General features: G+C 33.9%; 2 protein-coding genes across 8 annotated transcripts in view; one reads left to right on the forward strand and one right to left on the reverse strand.

The window, feature by feature from the left end:
* The window catches only part of LOC123531398 (fibrillin-1-like), a 126480-nt gene extending 119498 nt beyond the window's left edge, over positions 1–6982 (reverse strand). For 3 of the 4 annotated variants that reach the window (XM_053517903.1, XM_053517904.1, XM_053517901.1), the window contains exons 1-2: positions 6869–6982; positions 2477–2659 (exon numbers count right to left, since the gene is read on the reverse strand). In XM_053517903.1, the coding sequence (XP_053373878.1) occupies positions 2477–2659; positions 6869–6962 (277 nt within the window). In that variant the 5' untranslated portion in view covers positions 6963–6982. Of the gene's footprint in view, positions 1–2476; positions 2660–4669; positions 4790–6868 lie in introns of those variants that run through there. The other variant, XM_053517902.1, reaches the window with a different exon arrangement.
* The window catches only part of LOC123531186 (atrial natriuretic peptide-converting enzyme-like), a 79450-nt gene that overhangs the window by 16474 nt on the left and 39427 nt on the right, over positions 1–23549 (forward strand). For 2 of the 4 annotated variants that reach the window (XR_008366156.1, XM_053517905.1), the window contains exon 2: positions 11824–12106. Coding sequence is in view for 3 of the 4 variants with exons in the window: in XM_053517905.1 (XP_053373880.1) it covers positions 11878–12106 (229 nt within the window). In the remaining variant the exon portion in view is untranslated. Of the gene's footprint in view, positions 1–9605; positions 9733–9858; positions 9989–11823; positions 12107–23549 lie in introns of those variants that run through there. The other 2 variants (XM_053517906.1, XM_053517907.1) reach the window with 2 other exon arrangements.

The raw sequence follows: 23549 nt of genomic DNA on the forward strand, positions 1-23549 counted from the left end.
TTTGATATGTACTTAAGTACTTTTATTAATATGGCATTTATAAGCATTGCAATGCAAATATTTATAAAATTGAAATCTTCAGTAAATATTTGTATGTTATTAGCTTTATCGCGAAGTATGCGCGAGTTCTGCAGCGGAAATATTGCGCGACTTGAGTGAGCTTCATGAGCGCAATATTATTCCGCTAAAGAACGAGTGCATCTTTCTCGATGCAAAGCTAATGATCTTTTAATTACATACGTATCTGCACGTAATAATATTATTTAAGTATTATGAATCTGTTCAATAGCCAGAATATAATTGAAAATACTGATGTAAATTAAAAATACGCAACGACATACTTTATGATGACGTCATGAACACGTTATTGGAATTCAGATGTCAATATGGAAAACTGAATATTGACGTTTCCGGTTCCATTGTAACTTAACAGAGATTAAAAATGTGTACGCAATAAATGAAGCTCTCCATGTAGTTGATAATTCTGAAGTGTTGTAACATGTTGAGGTAATTCTAAACATGACCACTTACATAATAGGGCCTGAACTATAAGTTTATTTCTTATCAAATGCCGCTAGCTGATTCTAACTCAAACAACACTCGTATACAAGGGACTTTAAAACTTAAATTTGCCCTGTTCGGATTTCACGAGAGAGTATTTTTCAGCGAAACTGAAAGAATATTCTAGTGGAAGTTTAAAAATGTAGTGTATAATGGAAACATTTTTCCAGATGTTTGTTCGTTTATTTTTTTCCAGCGAAATTAGTTCTTTTTGCGGTTCCTATCTATTGATTTTTCAGAGGGCATTCACGTCTACCCAGTTAAACCCTAAAATGCATGAAGACTGAGTGATAGCTTTCTCAAAAAGGCAATACCAATAAAGCAGTAATAGCTTTCTTAAGAAGGAAATATTATAAAGAAGCAATATCCTTCTCAAAACGTAACGTTGAAATGTTATATAAAATCTAACAGTTTCCTCTAAAATAGAATATCATGTACAGAAAATATCAAAGCCAGACTGGTGATCAATTTTTGGGGTTGTCCTTTTTTGATATTGTAAAAATATTTGATGTAGCCATAAAGGTTATATTATATATTATACATTTAATTAAATGATGAGTGGGGATACCTGACTATGAATTTAATTCTGTTGGGACAGAGGAAATATGATAACGTTAGCTCAAAGGCGAGGAAATTCATTTTGAAGAGTCAAATAATTTTGCTGACAACTTACAATGACTTAGGTGACGAAGCAACCGAATAAAATAGTGAGGTCGCAATTTCACTTCAACGTTTTTTGGCCTAAATTACAATACACAACAGTAATATGATATCAGGATTTAAGATGGGTATAAAGAGACTTGACACTTTCATAAATTGGATTTGCGATGTTTTGATAGCTTTTCAATTGGAGTTGGAATATATACCAGTCACTTGTGACATATTTTGAGAAGGCATTGTCAATCATGAATTTCTCTTCAAATACATCATATATATTTTAAGATGAAAATCTTGTGTCTTACGTTTTTATATCAGTGGCCTCTTTTATATACACCTTTTATTTATATGTAAATATATTTACATGAGGAATCACTAAACACCATTACAGAACATCTGGACGAAAACGTATAAAAAACCGAAAAGCGCGGAGACAATCTTATTCCAGATAAAACAGTTATGCCTGAAATTTAAGTAAACTATGACTTGTATTAAGGTAATTTTAAGAATATGCATAGAATTATGAAATTATTTGACCTACAGCAAAAATATTCATATTTGTTCCTAGACAAACATAAAAATGACTGGCATGTTTAACAATATGTACATAAAAATCTAATCAGTTTTAAACCAAAATATCTCCTATTAAAGTATATATATATATGTTCGTTCCTTCGTATATAATACTAAAGCAGGTTTTGGTGAGGGTACGAATACCACTTTGACTAGAAAAAAGTATTTAAGTCTGTCAGAGTTAGACAACCTTAAAAGCTTTCGTTTGATGCGCATTATTATCAAATAAATTGACTATTATAATCACCAGCATAAAACTGACATTCCGGGCTTGCATGAAATTCAACCTCTACCTCGTTTATACAGAATAGACATAATCATTCATTCAACGGAAGCCTTTCATATCTGCCGGTTTCAATTACAGTTGGTGCTACTCCTTATCTAAAAATTTATGTGTTCTTCCAACATTCATCAGCTATCAATTCATTTTTAAAAAAGGTTATTATTAGTTCTACCAATACTACTACTTCCGGTTTAGTAAATGAGGTGATATTCCCTTATGTAACGTACAGATTTTATCACTGTTGTACAAAATATAGAAACATGAATACTAAAACAAAACTAGTAAGTAAAAATAACATGTCTGACTACATATACAAAAATCATTACAAAATTATGCGGACATTAAAGAGGTATGCATCTGCCACTCTTCTCTTCTCTGCTTACAAACTGAAATTGTACTTACATGCGCAAATGGGACGACTGACGGACCACTTTTTTGTTGTAGGATTGCACGAGCCAAACGTTCTTCCGACCGGAAGTAAACCGTCATCGCACGTGAACTCCACGAGCATGTTGTTACCCCAAACACTAACCGTGCCATTGTTTGGTGGAATCGGAGTTTTGCATGGTTCAATCGGTTGATACTCTAAAATAAATACACAGAAAGAAGTTAAAGTTACTGTTAGCATTTTATAAGTAGATTTAAGCCTGTAAAATAGCACATTTTCATCTGATGACTAAACCATACATGTTCGGAGCCAGGGGCAATAAAAATGTAAGTATAGAAAAAACCTGCCTAAGTTACTTCCACTGTTAATGATGAGAAATATGACCAAAAAAAAATACATGGACGGGAGCCAATCTATGATTTAGGCTGCCAGAGGTAAAATTTATTTAAATCCGCACGGACGATTGTTTTTGCTCCAGTTATTATAGTATTATAGTATCATTAACTTGTTGTTGCAGGAAAGGAAAATTAGTGTTTTTCTGTAGGAATTTTGCGCATTTCTTTCTCCCAAATTGTCAGTTCGTACACAAGAATCCACCTTCCACCATTTCTTGACGTCCGATTTATGTCAGTGACATGGCATTCCGGTCTGTACACAAGAATCCTGTGTTGCACAAAATTGATGTAATATTCATTTGCAAATGGTATGAAATTAAATATTGGTGGATGTGGGTGGAGGTGGGGGGGGGTGCAGGTTAATGTAGGTGTGCAGATGCAAGTCATGTGGAGTGTTGACTATGTATTATCGTCTCATCATCACCTACCTATATGCCAAGTTTCAAGGTAATATCTTGAATACATGTTAACTTGTGCTCCAGACACAATATATGACAGACAGATTTGACTTTTGAGTTTTACCTTCTAAGTTTTGCTGCGAACACGAAATATGAAAGCATATATTTGACATTATATCTCTGTTTGTGACCTTGACTTATTACCCATTTATCCAGTACATGGATTCTACACAACATCTCATCGCTACTCCCGAGTTACAGTCAATATCTTAAAGGTTTCTTATGCTCTGGACACGAATTATCACGGACAAATATAACCTTGCTGTGACCTTGACCTTTGATTTACCACCGTGGTTCGTGTGATCTGCATATCGTCTCATCGCCACCTGCATTTTTTCTAAGTTTAAAGTCAATTCCTTGAATAGATACTAAATTATGCTCTGGACGTGAAATATGACGGTCAGATTTGACATTTCAGCGCAGTTCGTGACCTTCACTTTCATCATACCGACCCGGTTCAATCTCACGTACAGTCGCATGTGCCATCACCACGGGTGGTAAACGCGCAACCCAATTCCCGCCGGGAATACGCTTAAAATGGGTTGCGCGACTTCCGGTGCTGGTGTTGCGCGTAAAAATAGACGAAATTGAGATATGTGAAGTCATGATTTTGCTTCGTATGAGACAAGAATATTTTTTCTCGAAAAAAGGAAAATGCTATTCGACACAAGTATGATGATACATCGTATATATAAAATATCTGGTTTGTAATTTATGATTCGGCTCTATTATCACAAAAACTCTGGCGGCACGAAGTGTGAAAAAAGTATGAAATCAACAAAAATGGAAGTTTCTGACCTCATATACTTAATCTGAGGACATCTGATGCTTTTTATGATAACTCAACTGTTATATAGTAACGAATATCAAAATTATTTGCTTCAAATCCTGCTTACAGGGACATAATTGAAAAAAAAATCATCGGGAATGGTGTTGCGCACCGGGAATGGAGTTGCTCGTATACATCATAAATGTATATAATGTATACGCGCAACTCCATTCCCAGGGCGCAACCCCATTCCCGATTGTTTTTTTGCCAATCTTTCCCCCCTAAAGCAACATTTCGTTCAAGTGTATGTAATATTCATGACTGTTATACACGTGTTTGATCATTAGAAGCGTCACATTTCCAGAAAGAAGGCACAAGAGTTAGAAAATTTGCATTTTTATGATTCCAAACTTTTCTGACAGACCGAGCCAGCAGAGTTTTCATGATATCAGGGCTGATTCTTAAATTAATAATTTCGCATTTCAAACATATGATCTTTATTCATTTTTGTGTCGAATAGCATTTTGCTTTTTTCGAAAACACTCATAAATGTGTCATTATTTACAAAAACAAAAACCCACCTACCTCGATTTTGTATATATTGATGCGCAACACCAGCACCGGAAGTCGCGCAACCCATTTTAAGCGTATTCCCAATGGGAATAGGATTGCACGTTTACCATCCGTGATCACATAACACGTCCAGGAGTATTGGAATATGTTTTATAGTAAATCAACATTTACAACGTTTTTCACACTTCTCTTGAAATTAAAGGAAAATCAATACATTTATACTTGAGTCGCATTCTTCTTATTTTTTGTTATAAATCAATACATTTAATCTAGAGTTACATTCTTCTTCGGTTCTGTAATAAGCTGTCATCAAAAGTGTAAGATTTCTATTTATGTGCAATTTATTCATATATTTGAATTAATTGTATGGTACTAGGTGAATGTAATTTGATCTAATCGACAAATTATGTCTTTCTTTCCAAAAATGAAAATGTGTAAAATTTGCAAATGATAAGCACAGTTTAATGCATTTGTAAATGCTTTATGTCAAAGAATGCAAAGCATGTCAGTTTTTTTATTAATAAAATGAGTATTTTGTAATCAAAATAATTTGACACAAGAAATAAATCCAGATATGATAGTAATTACAAAGTTTTCTGCTACGGTAATGTGAACATATTGAAAGAGTTACATTTTCTTGTGACCTACAGTGTTACGCATATCTCATTGATATGCAAATAAATCGGTGAAGTGTTTTGGGACAAATGCAAAATTCTGTCGCTATTTTTTCTGTAACATTACTTAATAAATGATATACAGCAAAACCATGTTTTAATATATTTAAGCACGATGGAGAGGTTATACGCCTGCGGAATAATTCAACGAGAGCCTGGCTGCTATAATTATTTCGATTTTAGTACGTCTTTTGTGTACAAAGTGTATGAAACAGGGACGCGTTCTTGCACTAATAAGTAGGTCGACTTGACGTCACCGTAACCGTGTTTTACGTTATGCTAAACCAATGTCTTTTACGTAGAGCTACATTACAAGTGGGCTGGCATGCTTTTCCAACATATCGTTGAACAAAACAGCTTACCTGTTTCAATAAAAATATCCTTGAGACAAATAAAAATGATAATATTTTAATACCTTTTGTAAGACCTATAACTCCCAAAATGACATTGAACCTGACAAAGGTCCTCGCTGGATAAAAAAAGTGCAAATATTTCTGTATTGTATTGATTTAAAGAGTTGAATCAAAAATAACTTTATATTAATATAAAACAATTTTTAAATGCTGTAACTATTTGCCTTAGACTGTTTCAGAAAAAAAATGCCAACATGTACTCTTACCATTATGTGTAATCAAATTTCAGTGATGATGTCCTTAACTCCTTGTTAACCTTTACTTTTGGAGTATGACTTGAAATAAAATCGAATCACGGCGAAGCGGTTTCACGTCCCGCGGAATAATTAAAGTCTGCATAGACGTCTTTTACGCGAATTATTTTGTGCGTCAAACAAACAGTGTAACACTAATTCTGTTATTTATTATTCGGTGCTCAAATGCAGTAGATCAAATATTGTTGCATTCATACTCGCCTGTGTGGCGCCAAAAAATAATCGACGTGACGTCAATATTGTCATGTTTTAATGAAAATAAACATGATTTTTCTTTAGTATTAGAATATTCAGTTGTTTATACTTTCTAAAATGTAATCAATTATCAATTAATGGTTTGCACTTGGTTCAACAGGAAAGGTAAAATAATGTTGACAATTTGGCAGTTACATCATCGTCTTAATAGTTGAAAATACGCACCCTGTGAGCTCAGTTCAGACCACAAGACATTAATATTTTCACTCGCCCTCCGCCCTTTAGTTTTCCAGTTACTTGCGTAAGTCGATTAAACAGCATCACGTACCTCGAGAAATTCGAAGAAAGGAAAACAAAAAAACTTCTTCGCACGTCAAAACAGCAGTCAGTTGGAGGATAGAATTATGTATTGTGGTACAAAGGTGACATGTGAATTTTCCTTATTCATTTGCAAACAAAAATAATCTCGAAACCAACCAAAGTTTTTGTGTTCTTTTTTTTTTCAGGGATAACGTGTTATTTCTCTAATCAAAATCATGTACGTATGATCTTTGTGTGTGTGAAACATGTCTTTACTATAGTAACTACACACGTATGGAAGAGCATAAATGCCAGATGGACGTTATTCATAAACCGGAAAGTTTTCCAACGTAAATATGTCTAATTTAAACATACCTGGTTCTGATGTCGGTTGGTCAGTAGAGTGCGTAACTTCCGGTTCCAGAATAAACAAAAATAGAAGTAATTTAGTAAATGTAACACAAAACATTGTCAACAGTAATTCTAACAGAAATATAAGCAAACCGTATACAAGTCAATTTCGCGAGTGTATATTTTACGAAAAGAAAAAAGCAACAAGTTAGCAAGTTCTTCATAATAAGAGAGAAAATCAAAAATTAAAGAAGAGACCGTAGGACAATCAAAACCCTGTAAAAATTATATTAATATATTACACGTGACATCCTCCAGACGGGTTTTAAATATTTTTCTGATCTACAAGAGTAGCCATGTAACTGTCATTGAAAACAAACTTCAATCTAAACTCGCACAAATTGTTTCGTTCAGCAGTAATTTTTAGTATTAACGTTGAGAACAAGTAGCGACTTCCGGAGTCCTATTTATTTTCATCATTAGTACAAGTTCGGCAGAAGTGTGCCAAAAATCACGTGTCTATATTTCAGTCAATCAGATTGCTCCAGGAAAAATATGTAGATCGGGAAAATTTCAAATGTTCAATACAATACAATTCAATACAAATTTCATTTAAAGCCGGTGCATATATGAGCCGCACCATGAGAAAACCAACACAGTGCATTTGCGACCAGCATAGATCCAGACCAGACTGCGCATCCATGCTGTTCGCTAACGGTTTCTCTAATTGTAGTAGGCTTTGAAAGTGAACAGCATGGATCCTGACCAGACTGCGCGGATGCGCAGGCTGGTCTGGATCCATGCTGGTCGCAAATGCACTATGTTGGTTTTCTCATGGTGCGGCTCATATATCGTCTTCTACTGCACGTGTTTGTGGGGATTAAAGAGGTAGATAGTCAATGGGGATCATCAAATAATACCTGATAAATATATGGTGTGTTATGAATTAATAACACACCAATTAATTACAGCAGAAGCAGGTTCGAAAGACAAAGTACTGATGTTCGATAATTTTATAAATATATTTCTTACTGGAATATTGTAGCATTTTATCGCTTTTAGGTGGATTTTTTACATATTGGTTCTGTTTAATTAATAGATTTACTGCCCAAAGAACACAGAGGTGAAAAAATAGTTGCAAGTCAGTGGTTATAATTTAGTCTGTAAATCGACATTTGTGAGATTTCTCAACCGCAATAGCATGTGGCCACCGCGTTACGTCGGCGGAATTGACCTTACGTTACGGTGTAGAGCAGCAACGGGTATGTTTCCATTATTGCGCGTTTCTGTCACCATTAAAATACCCACATAGAGTATAGACACCGGTATTCAGGTTTCTGGTTCGCTGAATGTTTTTAAAAAAAGTATTTTGAAATAAACCTTTTTTAAGAAATCACATAAAACATTGGTAAAAGGCAGACATGAGAGAAAAATACACGTTTTTCATAATATATTGTAACGAATCATATTTACAATTAACATGGACATGAAAAGTCTGTATTTAAAAAGAAAGCATGCGATTTATCAAAGAGCAGCATAAGGAGTACGTTTAGTGATACAGCACATTATACGGGGGAAAAAAGATACATCCAAATATTTTGTTCAGAGTTTTTCCATTAATTTTGAACAATTGGACTTTTTTGTTGCAGTTTTTTGCGTAATGAAGATAAATGATTATTTGATTTGCGTCTTTCATGTCATTTGTAACCAGATATTTGGAAACGGGCTGATTTTTATAGCGCGCACCGACACGAACATGCGAATAAATGATTTGCAAATGATTAAACATGTTAGATAAGGTCTAGCTAATTTTCTGTGATAAAAAAAACTAGATCATTTGATATGTCTGCGGGTTAACCTCAACAAAAAGTGTTTTGTTTTATTTTAATGCAAATAACAGTTATTAAGAAAATGTTCTCAACGAAGGGAAGCCTACCGCAGGTAAATCCATTCCTTCAACAGATGGTATTGTTTGCACTAGTGCTCCCTTTGCCTGTATTAATGCAACAACATCTCTGAGAAAATCATTTGGAAGGATAGAACGCAACCATGAAACAAAATAGCAAACTTGTTTTGTGTCTGAGTCGCTTCCTAAGAGAACATCCCTCTTGACCCTTGCTTCGGTTTAATGAATCATATCACATGCTGGGCACGAGTTATATTCCTACTCTCGTAATGTGTTTTCTTTTTTTCCCGCCGTTTTTGTCTCGATACACCGGTACGTTGATTTTTTGTCGACATTTCCGGTTCTTTGTTTATATATTTATTTTCCAAAATCAGTTTTGCAGTTAGTCCTCAAATTTTTATTGGTGTCTTTTTTTTTTACTGGACATCATGTCATTCAAAACATTTTAGAGCTTGCTTGCTTGCATCGTTCTAGCACCTTCCGGTAAAAAGAGGCTTTACAGCGCCTCAATGATACAATTACCTCGTTTGTTATCTCATTCATCCCTTACTGTCAGTATCAATTATATACCTGATAAAAAACTCACCATTCGAGAACAATGAGTCGACATGTTGGAATTAGAATAGTTAATTATCATCTTCAGGAATGTAACCACCCCCTCCTTTCTAATGACTCTAATTACTTTACTGCTTGTTTTATCTTCGTATCTAATAATAAAAAAATCATAAACTGCTGTTACTCATATTTCTATGTTTAAACTCGAAGGGAAAAGAAGTGCATAATAGATGCTCCCTGCGCCCCGTTGCGTTTTCGGTGGGTACATATACTTTACGACAGGCGCTTAAAAAGTTGTCCCCCTTTGAAGAAATGACAGCCGATTGTTTACGTTTCGGCTCGCGACACCTGTTGAGAAATATATGTATGTTACAAAAAGATAAACTTGTTACGGATAAAGAATTCATGGCAACGTTATGTTATGTTGGTAATAAAACATTTTTATTTGTATTACATGGATTTTACATAACAGACAAACCGACCTCCAATCATTGTTCAAAAAGCGTTAATATTTGACAGGTGTTTTTTGTGGTTAGGTGTATGTACACTAAATGGTTTAGCCACGACAGGTGTGGTGGTATTATTATAAAATGATGCGCGAAGTCAGCCGTCATCACTTCATGAGTGGATTTATATATACCTAATATTCTATTTTGTGGTTTAAATATTGTATGTACACAACGGTAATGTAAAATAATTTAATTATTTGAAATCCGAGATAGAAATTTGAAGAATGTTTGTTTAATGATTTTTTATGAGTGTCACTTACAAATTTATCAGTTTTTGTGTGTTATTTAAATAAGATAAAGTTTGATTGAGACTGATAGTTACATGTAAAAAATAAAACCCACAACAGAAGAAATTTTTGGTGAGGAAGAATTTAAGTTTTGGAATGATTTTCAGTTTTTATTAAATGGCTTAAACATTTTTTATTAATTTATAATCTGAATCATTGTTTTATCAAGTAAATCTCTTTAAAGATTGGTTGGTTAATCAAAAGGATATAATTTAACCAGTCAAAGCTTATGATGAACTGGTGGATGCAGGTCTGAGGTTTAGGGATTTTTTGTAGTTGTTTGCAAACTGAGAATTTACAGGATTATTACCCTTTGTAAGTTGCTTGTGCACTTTTTAATCTGAATTTTCAGAGAAAAATTTCAATTCTTCAAAAGTGTTCTAATTGACATTTCTACTAAAATGCACATATAACAAACATGAGATCAATAAAAAAATTCTTTTGTTTCCTTATCCATTAATGTCTGCTAATAATGATTTAAATTTATTTCAATTGAAATTTATATCAGTTAAGGAAATTTTGTAACTTTTTGTACATGGATACAGTTTATTGGCACAGATATACATCTAATGTATTCTTAGTTTCTTTTATTATTATTTCAGCAATATTTGAGTGCATTTTATAACAATAAAATATTATTTTTAATGTTTCATACATTGTGCAGTCTAAGTTTTCTAGTCCAAAATAATTAGACATGAAAAACGTTGTAATTTGATGTTTAACACTCAATACTTTGTCATTTTATACTGTCGAGGCATTTTTAAATGTTGTAAAATGGAATATAAAAAATGTCAAATGTTAATGAAATAGACATAAAAACACGATATGGGTTTCATCTGGACCATATCCCTTATAAAAATACCCTGCTAAATTTCTATGATGAACTTGTCTATCTTTCAGTTAAGTGTTCAAAGGGGTGATTACCAAAAAAGATACTGACTGAATGGCGAACAGTGCAGATCTTGATCAGACTGCATGGATGTGCAGTCTGATCATGATCTACACTGGTCGCAGAGGCAGAATCAATCGTGTCCAACATGATATCATAAGGCATATGATCGAGTTCTCTAAATAGTCTATTCTATTTTTGGTGAATTTTAAGCTTTTCTTGTAGAAAACCACTTATATAAACTACTTTTAACAGCAATGAACAAATAAATTATTTTGCACTTTATTCCCCTGATATAAGATGTTGGCAGATACGCTAAAAGAAGCAGCTATGTTCCAAAGATAATAGATATGCAAAGAAAAAAGTTCCCTTCCATCTCGCGGTAACACTGTATGAACAGTTATAATAGTTTTGCACTGTTGCAATCATTACAGTTATTTTGAGAGTGCGCAATTAGATTGGCACATTATTTAATCTCCGATGATTAAAAGAAAGTTAATGCTTCAGACGCTGTATATATATTATAATAAAACTTAGATTATCTTTTGTTTTGTTCGATAAAACTGCTATTCTGGTGAAGAGATTCTTGAAATATATCAGTCTGCAATCTATGATAACGCCAACAGTGAAAAAAAGTTCATTTCTGTTGTTACAGGCTCAGTCTAAAATCTGTCAAAATGAGCGCCGTCACAGGGAAAGGGCCACCTGGTTAAATTCTGTCCTGAAATGATTTAATTTCTGTATTGGAAAAAATATCTCACAAGGGAATTGTTAGAAAATGTATTGTAAGATACAGACAAAGTAAAACATACATATTGTCATTTGTTTTGCAGAATTTCCATTGCCAACATCTGTAAGAGCAAGGACGAGTTGGGGGTCGTATCAACATGGAGGATTCTTCATCAAATCTTCTCGCAATGAAAACAAATGAGAACAACAATATGTTAGAGACTCAGAAATTTGAGCTCTATGACTGTGAAAAAACATTAAAATCAGAAAAACCCGGAATAGTAACACAAAAGCAGACAAGAGTTCTATTTATAGTAGCGGCGATTCTCATCGGATTTGCTGTTTTATCTCTTATCACAGCCGTTATATTGGTCGTAAGATTCTCAGGTATGTTGTTTTTACTTTTTTAATTCCCTTTCTATATTATGTCTTGTGGTCAGCTGAGGTTGGTTATAACAGCTCTGTGGTGAACACGTTGAATCAGCAAGTTGAGAACACATTATATTGCCATGTAGTGAACACATAAATCATTTAAGCGTGTACTGAACACACCGTTTTTAGCTCGACTATTCATAGAATAGTGAGCTATTGCACTCGCCCATGCGTCGGCGTCCGCGTCCGCGTCCCGATTTTGGTTAAGGTTTTGTATGTAAGCTGGTATCTCAGTAACCACTTGTGGGAATGGATTGAAACTTCACACACTTATTCACTGTGACAAACTGACTTACATTGCACAGGTTCCATAACTCTATTTTGCTTTTTTACAAAATTATGCCCCTTTTTCGACTTAGAAATTTTTGGTTAAGGTTTTGTATGTAAGCTGGTAACTCAGTAACCACTTGTGGGAATGGATTGAAACTTCACACACTTATTCACTGTGATGAACTGATCTACATTGCACAGGTTCCATAACTCTATTTTGCTTTTTTACAAAATTATGCCCCTTTTTCGACTTAGAAATTTTTGGTTAAGGTTTTGTATGTAAGCTGGTATCTCAGTACTTACTAATGGGAATGGATTGAAACTTCACATACTTGTTCACTATCATGATCTGACAAGCACTAAGCAAGTCCCATAACTCTACTCTCTTTTTTTTCAAAATTATGCCCCTTTTTCGAATTAGCAGTTTTTTGTTAAATATTTGTATGTAATCTGATATCTCAGTATCCACTAATTGAAATGGATTGAAACTTCACACACTTGTTCACTGTCATGATCTAACATGCACTGTGAAGGTCCCATAACTCTACTTGGCATTTTTACAAAATTATGCCCCTTTGACTTAGCAGTTTTTTGTTAAGTTTTTGTATGTAAGCTGGTATCTCAGTATCCACAAATTGGAAAGGATTGAAACTTCACACACTTGTTCACTGTCATGATATGACATGCAGTACAGAGGTTCAATACTTCTACTTTGCATTTTACAAAATTATGCCCCTTTTTCAACTTTTGTATTCATTCAATTGACAAGGCTGTTGAATAGTCGAGCGTTGCTGTCCTCCGACAGCTCTTGTTTGTCATGTAGTAAACATATTTAGTAAGCATGTATTGAACACATTGTGAGACCTTGCAGCGAAAGCAATGTATTTTGCCGTGTAGCAGACACATTACTAACCATATAATGAACACAATGTGTAAGCATGAAGTGAACATATTGTATAGGCATGTAGTGAACAACTTGTGTAACCATTGAGACCATTGAGTGAACTTGTATAAACATGTAGTGAAACCATTGTATAAGCTTAGTGAGCACAATTTTATAATCATGTAGTGAATTCATTGTGTGACCATTGTGGCATGTAGTCAACACATTTTATAATCATGTAGTGAACACATAATGTAACCATCATGGCAAGTAGTGAACACATTGTGTAACCATCATGGCAAGTAGCTAAGATATTGTGTAACCATCATGGCATATAGTGAACACATTTTGTAACCATCATGGCAAGTAGCAAACACATTGTGTAACCATCATGGCATATAGTGAACACATTGTGTAACCATCATGGCAAGTAGCAAACACATTGTGTAACCATCATGGCATATAGTGAACACATTTTGTAACCATCATGGCATGTTGTGAACTCATTGTGTAACCATCATGGCATGTAGTGAACACATTGTGTAAGGATCATGGCATGTAGTGAACACATTGTGTAACCATCATGACATGTAGTGAACACATTGTGTAACCATCATGGCATGTTGTGAACTCATTGTGTAACCATCATGGCATGTTGTGAACACATTGTGTAACCATCATGGCATGTAGTGAACACATTGTGTAACCATCATGGCAAGTAGTGAACACATTGTGTAACCATCATGGCATGTAGTGAACACATTGTGTAACCATCATGGCATGTTGTGAACTCATTGTGTAACCATCATGGCATGTAGTGAACACATTGTGTAACCATCATGGCAAGTAGCAAACACATTGTGTAACCATCACGGCAAGTAGCGAACACATTGTGTAACCATCATGCCATGTAATGAACACATTGTGTAACCATCACGGCAAGTAGCAAACACATTGTGTAACCATGATGCCATGTAGTGAACACATTGTGTAACCATCACGGCATGTAGCGAACACATTGTGTAACCATGATGTCATGTAGCAAACACATTATGTAACCATCATGGCATGTAGTGAACAAATTGTGTAATCATCACGGCATGTAGCGAACACATTGTGTAACCATCACGGCAAGTAACGATTACATTGTGTAACCATCATGGCATGTAGTGAACACATTGTGTAACCATCATGACATGTAGTGAACACATTGTGTAACCATCATGACATGTAGTGAACACATTGTATATTAAAGCATGTAATTGCTATCCCTAACAGGCTCTGCATGCATGCAGTCAAACAGTTAAATCACTTAATGTTGTGGGTTTGAAATTTCATGGTTTTTACCAAAAAACGGCTATTTTGTGGGTATACGAATTCGTGGAATTCCACTTTAAATATCATATCAAAAAGAATGGGACTTTTGCTTGATCATTATGATTTAGTTTTGTGAACTTACACAGACACGAAATCTACAAAAATGAGTCCCCCTCAAATATTAATGATTTAACAGTATATATATATATATATATATATATATAACTTTACTATACCGTAGAAGTGGGCAGATATACGTTTGATCATTAGATTCAATCCGTAAAGGACCGTAGAAGTGGGCAGATGTACCCGTAAAAGTGGGCAGACTAACGGTACTGGAATTGAAAAGAATCTGCCCAGATTTACGGGCTTGGTGATTTATATATATATATATATATATATTATCATAATTATATTAAATAAGACATCAGTACATTTTTCCCCCAAAAAAGAATGCTTCATTAAGAGTAATTCAGACACATTAAGAGTAATTCAGACACCTAAGCTGCTATACTGAATTGTTGTAACCAGAAATTGTACAAACTTTATTTTTTGCAATATAGTCTAACAGGAAAATACCTCAAAGCACGCAAATACTACTTTCATCTACACAATTGTTTACTCTCGATATGTAAATAAAATTCAAAACATTTCTCTTTTTTGGCAATTTGTGATCGGGAAGCAGAAAACCGTAAATTATTATCGGTCCTTAGTCAAGGACATCTATAAAAAAACTTTGCCGCAATGCAGTGCAATTATTTTATAACTGCAGTTGCCATTTATACATTAATTCTGACAGATTAAAATTGTTTTAAAGTTCACTGCATGTGAAATAAATTGCAGTAAATAGCAGTGGGTCACTGGGCCGTGATCACTCAAGAAATAGAGCTCTGACAAATGTCTTTCTTTATTTTGATCTTTTATAATTAACTGAACAGAGTGAGACTTATTAATGTTTTACAGTTTTTTTTTACAAAATTGTGAAAAAAATAAATGCAAACTAGAAAAATGTCACGCTAATGCTAATAAAGTCAAGCAACAAAATGCGTTTTATCTCATTTTTACCTAGAGAATAGATGTAAATGAGTAATTAGTGAAGTATAAATTTTTTTGTGCAATTACAGTTTCAAAGGATGATATTTTACAGATGTTAGCTAGCTTTGAATGCATATAATGCATTTTGTTGGGGGGGGGGGTTGTTGCTTTTTTTTGTTCATCCTTTAAAATTTGGGTTACATGTGAATGCAGGGGTTAATTTGTTTTACATATTGTGTTAATGCAGACTTAAAGTATATATATGGTTTTTTTGCCTCTGTGGAATTTCTTTATTTTTGATGCACTTTTGGATGCACTTTAAAACCACATTCAGGATGTTCAGTTGCTTTTCTATGTTTTGATTTGTACAACTAATTTATTTTAGCTGGATTGTGATGAAAGCTTCAAGCTTATTTGAAGTACTCTCAAGTCCGCTTCCTGAAAAAAACAGTACTGGTGTCATGTTAGAAGTGTGGTCGTGATCCCAGTGGGAGCTCAACCCACGACCCCAGGATTGAGTGGCCGACATTGTAACCACTCATTTATATTTTGATTTGTGGCAGCTGCTTTGTGACTGTAGTACCGGCAAAATAAAAAAAATGGTGAGACAAGCTGGAATTCAATTCTCCTTTAGTCTTGTGTCTTTAGCTTGACTTTGCACACAAATTGCCAGTAACGGTGAGCTATTCCCATCGCCAAAATCTGTTGTCCATCCATTAACCATGGATTGTCATTTATATACTTCACAAATTTATGCTGAAACTGTAATATGTATCCCATGGATGACCATTCCCATTTAGGCCAAAGTTCGATATCACAGTTTGGTATTTTAGTCCAGGCCATCTTTGAAAACTCACAATCTCAAAAATTGCTCATTAGCAGGAATCCCTTACAGAAATGATGATATTATCATCATAAACAGGCAATTAAATACAAATCTACTGGGGAAATTCAGAATGTAAGCTAGACCAAGAATAATGTAGCTCACAGTCCCAGCTGTTGAAGCAAGGGAAATTCAAAGATTTTATGACATTTTTCACTGTAGAGATTTAATTCAGAAATAATGTTACATCTAGGAGCCAGATCTGTGTCAGATGTGATACTTTTATTTATTTATGTTTTATTTCTGTAATTAAGAAATAATAAATTTGTTCTATATTTTATCAGTTAATAAAATATGGGCAGGAGTTTGGATGAGTAATAATTCAATCACGAGTGTGTAGCACAAGTGATTTAATTATTCGCATCCAAACGACTGCCCATGTTTTATTAACTGATAAAATTATTGGAACATATTTATTATTTCGATTCTAACAACGCAAATAATTCGCATTTTACAGTACTACATTTTCAGCGTAATACGTCATTCGGGTCATATGCGGTTACAATTTACCCCCTATGGTTAGAAAGTGTTGCATAGCAAATGGAACGTATAGATATTTGTTTCTTTTTTATCAGAATTTTGAGAAGTATTCATAAATTAGTAATCTAACAGCTCGCAAACTAATTATGAACAGAATCATCAGATTAGGCGAGTTGACCCTGTGTTACGAGGAACGAGCTTAACTTTTATATGACGTATCATCATTATCATCATAATTCAGCTAATTGAATTCGCTCGTAGAGATCAGAACATGTTTTACGGTCCTACACATAAGTCAGTATGACTTTTTATCATATTTATGTTTTTGAAATGCTGTTTTCAACCGTTTGGCCCTGAAATAATTCGTATGTAATGGAACTGAAGTAGAATCTCTGATGCCACAATAATAGGGAGTGAAATGTAACAGTCAACCATACTTTATCGTAGATTCATGTATAGTCAATTTCGCTATGTGTTTATATAGTAATTGCTGCGGATCGTGTTAGAATTGTAATTAATCATCAGTAGGGTCCATATATGTAGGTAATTAATCATCAGTAGGGTCCATATATGTATGTAATTAATCATCAGTAGGGTCCATATATGTAGGTAATTAATCATCAGTAGGGTCCATATATGTAGGTAATTAATCATCAGTAGGGTCCATATATGTAGGTAATTAATCATCAGTAGGGTCCATATATATGTAAAAAAGCTACATATTTCTTTCTTCTTTTTTTGAATTTCCGTTGGATAGCTTTAAGCAAGGTTAAAAGCATTTATATCTTAGTTGTTTTTTGTTTTCAACCACAGCCTGCATGCAAATTTCCAGCCTGAAATTTGTGATCCTTGCATTATGTATGGGGAAAAAATCTTCATTTTGTAGTTGCATTTATCTGTTATTTCAAATACTCATTTAAATAATTTGAAAATGAAATTATTTTCTATGTTTTTATAATAGCCTCTTTCATATTTTAAAGCAAAAAGCAATTTTATATAAATTATAATGATTTTCTCAAGTATTTAAATAATGAAAGTACTGGTAATTGAAGGAAATGACTCATTTACTAAGCTTTTGAAATCAGACATAACGGCAAATATGCTTCTTTTTATTAAGTGGCATTTTTATTTACTTATTAATCAGTCGTTAATTTCAGGTGTGCAGGTGTCTTGAATACATTTAAACGAGACAGACGTTTTTTTTTTCAAGTACACTTTAATATGGTGCACTACTTTAAAAGCAGCTCCTTGTGCAGTATAAAAAAAAAATCTCAATTTCATGAATTTTATCATAAATGTTTTTAAAAATCGTCATATTGAGTTTTCTACAACTTTATATAAGTCATTAAATAAAATTGACATTCATCTGGGTATTAACAAAAAGAAAAAAAGAAAATAATTGTAAAATGTTCCTGGAAATCCACTGTCCTTTGAAGTATGTGCTTGTCATTTTTTAACAAATTAAAGGGAAGTAATTATGTAATGTACTTCATTTGATTTTTGACAAACCAAACCAAATATATTATATAAAGGCCTCAAAAAGGGTATTATCAGTCATGTCAGGGTATTATTAAATGGTACAAATTGTATGAGTTCAAACCACCGATGTAATTTATGTGTATTCACCTGCTATTGTTTTAGGTGGTATTCTTCTTTCCCTTTTTTCAATAGAAAAAAAATATTAACCAGAAATATTTTAGTTGAATAAATGTTCAAGATATCGGATGCTGGATCTATAGCCACTTTCCTTTTTAGAATCCTGTCTGATGGTATCAAAATATTCCACCCTCTCTCTCAGTACTTACTTTAAGCAAATTGCAGCCAAAGTCTGACACAGTTTTGCATGTTTCCAAAAAGTGAAAAAAAGGTATTAAAACACAATATAACTGAGACAGTTTACTTTTCATGCACATAATTGTACTTGGTCATGAGATATGTCTTTATTAAACATATTTAAGATACATATTAAATGTAATTTTATTTACATCTGATAACGTATTTATATATGCTTAGGTATGTAATCATATAGATGCATGCATAATAATTATGTTTTGTCGCAAATACTCCTATGTATATCTGTATTTCAATACACAGTGCATGATCAATTGAAAATTTTTAATCATTGTTTTAACATCCCTGTATTTGATATATTTATGCACAGGAGTCTGAAATTCTATCAATAAGACCATAGAAGTCTATCTTTACAAAAAATACCCCCTATATATATAAAATAAACACATTTTTTGTAAAGATAGACTTCTATGGTCTTATTGATAGAATTTCAGACTCCTGTGATTTATGTAACACTGTGTTCAAGTCAACTTCATTGACTTATAATGCTTCTGTTCTCTGCTGTTAAATATTTGTCACAGAAAGTTGGTTAATTATTGTGAGCAATTTGATTTTTAGCTGGACTATTCATAGAATAGTAGAGCTATTGGACTCGCCCATGCGTCCGCGTCCGCGTCCCGATTTGGTTAAGGTTTTGTATGTAAGCTGGTATCTCAGCAACCACTTGTGGGAATGGATTGAAACTTCGTACACTTATTCACTGTGATAAACTGACCTACATTGCACAGGTTCCATAACTCTTTTTTGCTTTTTTACAAAATTATGCCCCTTTTTCGACTTAGAAATTTTTGGTTAAGGTTTTGTATGTAAGCTGGTATTTCAGCAACCACTTGTGGGAATGGATTGAAACTTCACACACTTATTCACTGTGATAAACTGACCTACATTGCACAGGTTCCATAACTCTATTTTGCTTTTTTACAAAATTATGCCCCTTTTTCGACTTAGAAATTTTTGGTTAAGTTTTTGTATGTAAGCTGGTATCTCAGTATCCACTAATAGGAAAGGATTGAAATTGCACACACTTGTTCACTGTCATGATATGACATGCAGTGCAAAGGGTCAATAACTCAACTTCGCATTTTACAAAATTATGCCCCTTTTTCGACTTAGGAGTTTTTGGTTAAATTCCTATTATGTAAGCTGGTATCTTAGTACCCACTAATGGGAATGGATTGAAACTTCACACACTTGTCCACTGTCCTTAGCTGATAAGCACTATGCAGGTTTCATAACCCTATTTTGCTTTTTTACTAAATCATGTCCATTTTTCGACTTTCGTATTCATTCAATCGACAAGACTGTTGAATAGTCGAGCGTTGCTGTCCTCCGACAGCTCTTGTTTTTACTATTTTTACAACAGATTCTTGTTGATGTGTTTATTGTCCTTTGGGAACAGGCGAGGAAAAAATCTTAAAACATTATAGTACCCTTGTATCATAGTGTTTTCAGTTGTCATAACTGATATGATTTTTATTGGCTTGACCAATAATACCCCAATTCCCGAAAATACCCCAATGCCCAGAAATACCCCCATTAGGCCTAATTATACCCAAGTCTGCATTACTGGAATAGTTTAGGGGATGTTTGGCATCACCATTTGAATTGTATTAGAATTGGCAAAATACTTAAATTGATCGATTGGTTGAATGTTTTGCTTATTTATTTATTTATTTAACAGCTGGCAATGGTTGAAAGTATTTTAGTAAATACAGGTGGTTGCCAAAATATATACAGAAAAATGAAACTGAAAGATGATTTGCTACAGGTGTTTATTATATTTATAAATTCCATATTATTAAAGCATTTAATTAAATTTCACTATTTTTAGCAATAATATTTTAAAATCAAGATTTTATATTCATCATAGCACTATCATGACATTAACAAAAAAAATGATACAATCTTGTTATGAAGCTACAATCTCACCATGAAATAATTGTTAGAAATTTACATCGTTTTTGTCGAGCCTGCTTGCGGTAAGCTCAACTTAGTCGTCACTTTTGGCAGGTCGGTGTATGTGCGAGCACACGATTGGTACCTTAGGTGGTAGGAGGTGTGGCCTAGGACAATAGAAATCCTTTGTATTCATTCCGTAACCACTTATTTCTTTTGTTCCTTAAGTGGTCATTCTATTGTTTTCAAACAATGGAATGACCACCTAATACATGAATCGTATGGGAGTCCGTGCTTGCGTCCATCAGTGCGTCCGTCCCATTTTGTCCTGATCATAACTTTGACATGCATGGACCAATCTTGTTTATATTTGGCATGAATATTTACCTCAATGAGAAGAGTGTCATGCGCAAACCCCATGTTCCTATCTCAAAGGTCAAGGTCACAGTTATTGGTCAAAGGTCAAATTGAAGTTTGTCCAGATCGTTTTCTTCTTCATGCATGGTGAGATTTTGATGTAACTTGGCATGAATGTTCACCATTATGAGACGGAGTGTCATGTGCAAGAACCAGGTCCCTACGTCTCAGGTCAAGGTCACAGACAGCTAGCAGGCTTGAACTGCCCGTGGGCATACTTGTTTTTCTTAATCAAACTACACGGTATATTAACAAGACTTTGTGTCTTTCATGACATGCAGTTTTTCTTTGCCATTTTAGTAAGGACCACCTGTAACAGACATATCGGACAGTTTTCTGCATGTAAATAGTGCACAAAGTTTAAAGAAATTCTGTCTGTAGGAAAATATTTGCCTATATACATATGGAAAATTGTCCAATATGTCTTTAACAATTAAGACTTAGTGTCTATCATGACATGCAGTTTTTCCTTGCCATTTTTACAATGCCCACCTTTAACCGAAGCTGTCCATTTTCTATACTTCCGTGACATTTGAAAGGTGTCTAGCGCCTAAAGTAATTATAAATTGTCTGTGTACAATTATAAGAAAACATGACATTTGATCATTTTCTATTTATCTTTTAGATTAAAGTGATTACGCTTTGAATATAGGCATTGAAAACCTGTGAACCTTGGTAATTATGTAAATGAAATAATAACATATGGGGGATATTTTCTACTTAAAAATCCATCTCTCTCTAATAATAAGTATTATCCAATCATTTTCTTAGGTAATTTTAGATGTCTCAGACAGTAGTTTGACAAGTGATTTATTTGTCAAAAAAAGAAAGTTTTGTCATGTTTTCAAAATGATTGTGCAGATTTTGCAAAATTGTAATTGATACGTTTTTTTTTTCTCTCATTTATTTGGATGGCACAAATAGAATCATGTTGTAATGTTACTACATCTTAACCTTTACCCTGCTAAATTTCTATAATGAACTTGTCCATCTTTCAATTTGGACAGAACCATTAACTGTTAAAAGGGGTGCTTACAAAAAAAGATAGTGACTTAATGGCGAACATTGCAGATCTTGATCAGACTGCATGGATGTTCAGGCTGATTGTGATTTACACTGGTCGAAAAGGCAGAATCAAGCATGGTTAAAAGTTTTAAGGTTTACAATGAAAGATTTTTGATTATGTAGTGTTGAAAGTTTGTTGAAAAGTAAATTTTTTTGTTCATAAATTTGAATTAAGACTGTTTAATTTACATAGATTTTTTTATTATTTCACTCTGCAGATTGTGTTTTCAGTACAATCTTTAAAGCAGAGATTCATTAAGTATTTAATTAGAAAGTTGAAAGTTGCTGTAAAGGTGGGGTTGGTCTTCAGATCCTCACATTAAGAACTTATATTTGCTACAGGAAAAGTAGCCAGGGCTTCAACCAATATTGCAGGGGGATATCCCTCCCCCCCCCCCCCCCCCCCCCCCCCCCCCCACACACACACACACACCACACCACCAACACTAACTAGGTGTTTTTCAGAAATACATGATTAGAAAAGCGCTACTTTTAATACTGCACATGAACTTTCACTGTAAGAACCATAAAGGGGGATAATTCAAAACAATGTTTCAACTAAATTAATCAATATTCAAACCTTTGACAAATATTAGAGAAAATAATAAACAGAATAAGGATTTAACAAGAAATTGATGAGTGATATTTTCATAACAAAAAATTGGCACCCACATTATAAACAAAAGCATTATGAGCCTTTAATGAAACCCCTGTAGTATAGAAGCTATGAAGAATTTTTATACTCTTAATTATTGATATTTTTAGATATTTTGTGCTGGATATATGCCAGTAAGGAAACAGGCTTTGTAACCGGTAGTTCAGTCATTAATTGTCAGCTTCCTCATTAGGTCAGACATGGGCAGATTCATAGTTTCGCAAATTCTTAGATTGAAAGATAACAGTGCATTGTTCCACAGGGACTTGGGTATTTAATATCTTGTTTCTGTAGATAATAGTGCATTTTTCCACATGCTATCTCTTGTTTCAGTAGGTAACAGTGCACCCTTCCACAGGGACTTGTACATTCTGTCTCTTGTTTCAGTAGGTAACTTTGCATTGTTCCACATGGACTTGGATATTTTATATCTTGTTTCAGTAGATAACAGTGCATTCTTCCACATGCTATCTCTTGTTTCAGTAGGTAACAGTGCACCCTTCCACAGGGACTTGGATATTTTATATCTTGTTTCAGTAGATAACAGTGCATTCTTCCACATGCTATCTCTTGTTTCTGTAGGTAACAGTTCACTGTTCCACAGAGAAGGTCTTGCTGTCTCTTGATTCAGCAGGTATGTAACAAT

Source organism: Mercenaria mercenaria, chromosome 11 (genome assembly GCF_021730395.1).
Source record: "Mercenaria mercenaria strain notata chromosome 11, MADL_Memer_1, whole genome shotgun sequence".
NCBI classification, from domain to species: domain Eukaryota; kingdom Metazoa; phylum Mollusca; class Bivalvia; order Venerida; family Veneridae; genus Mercenaria; species Mercenaria mercenaria.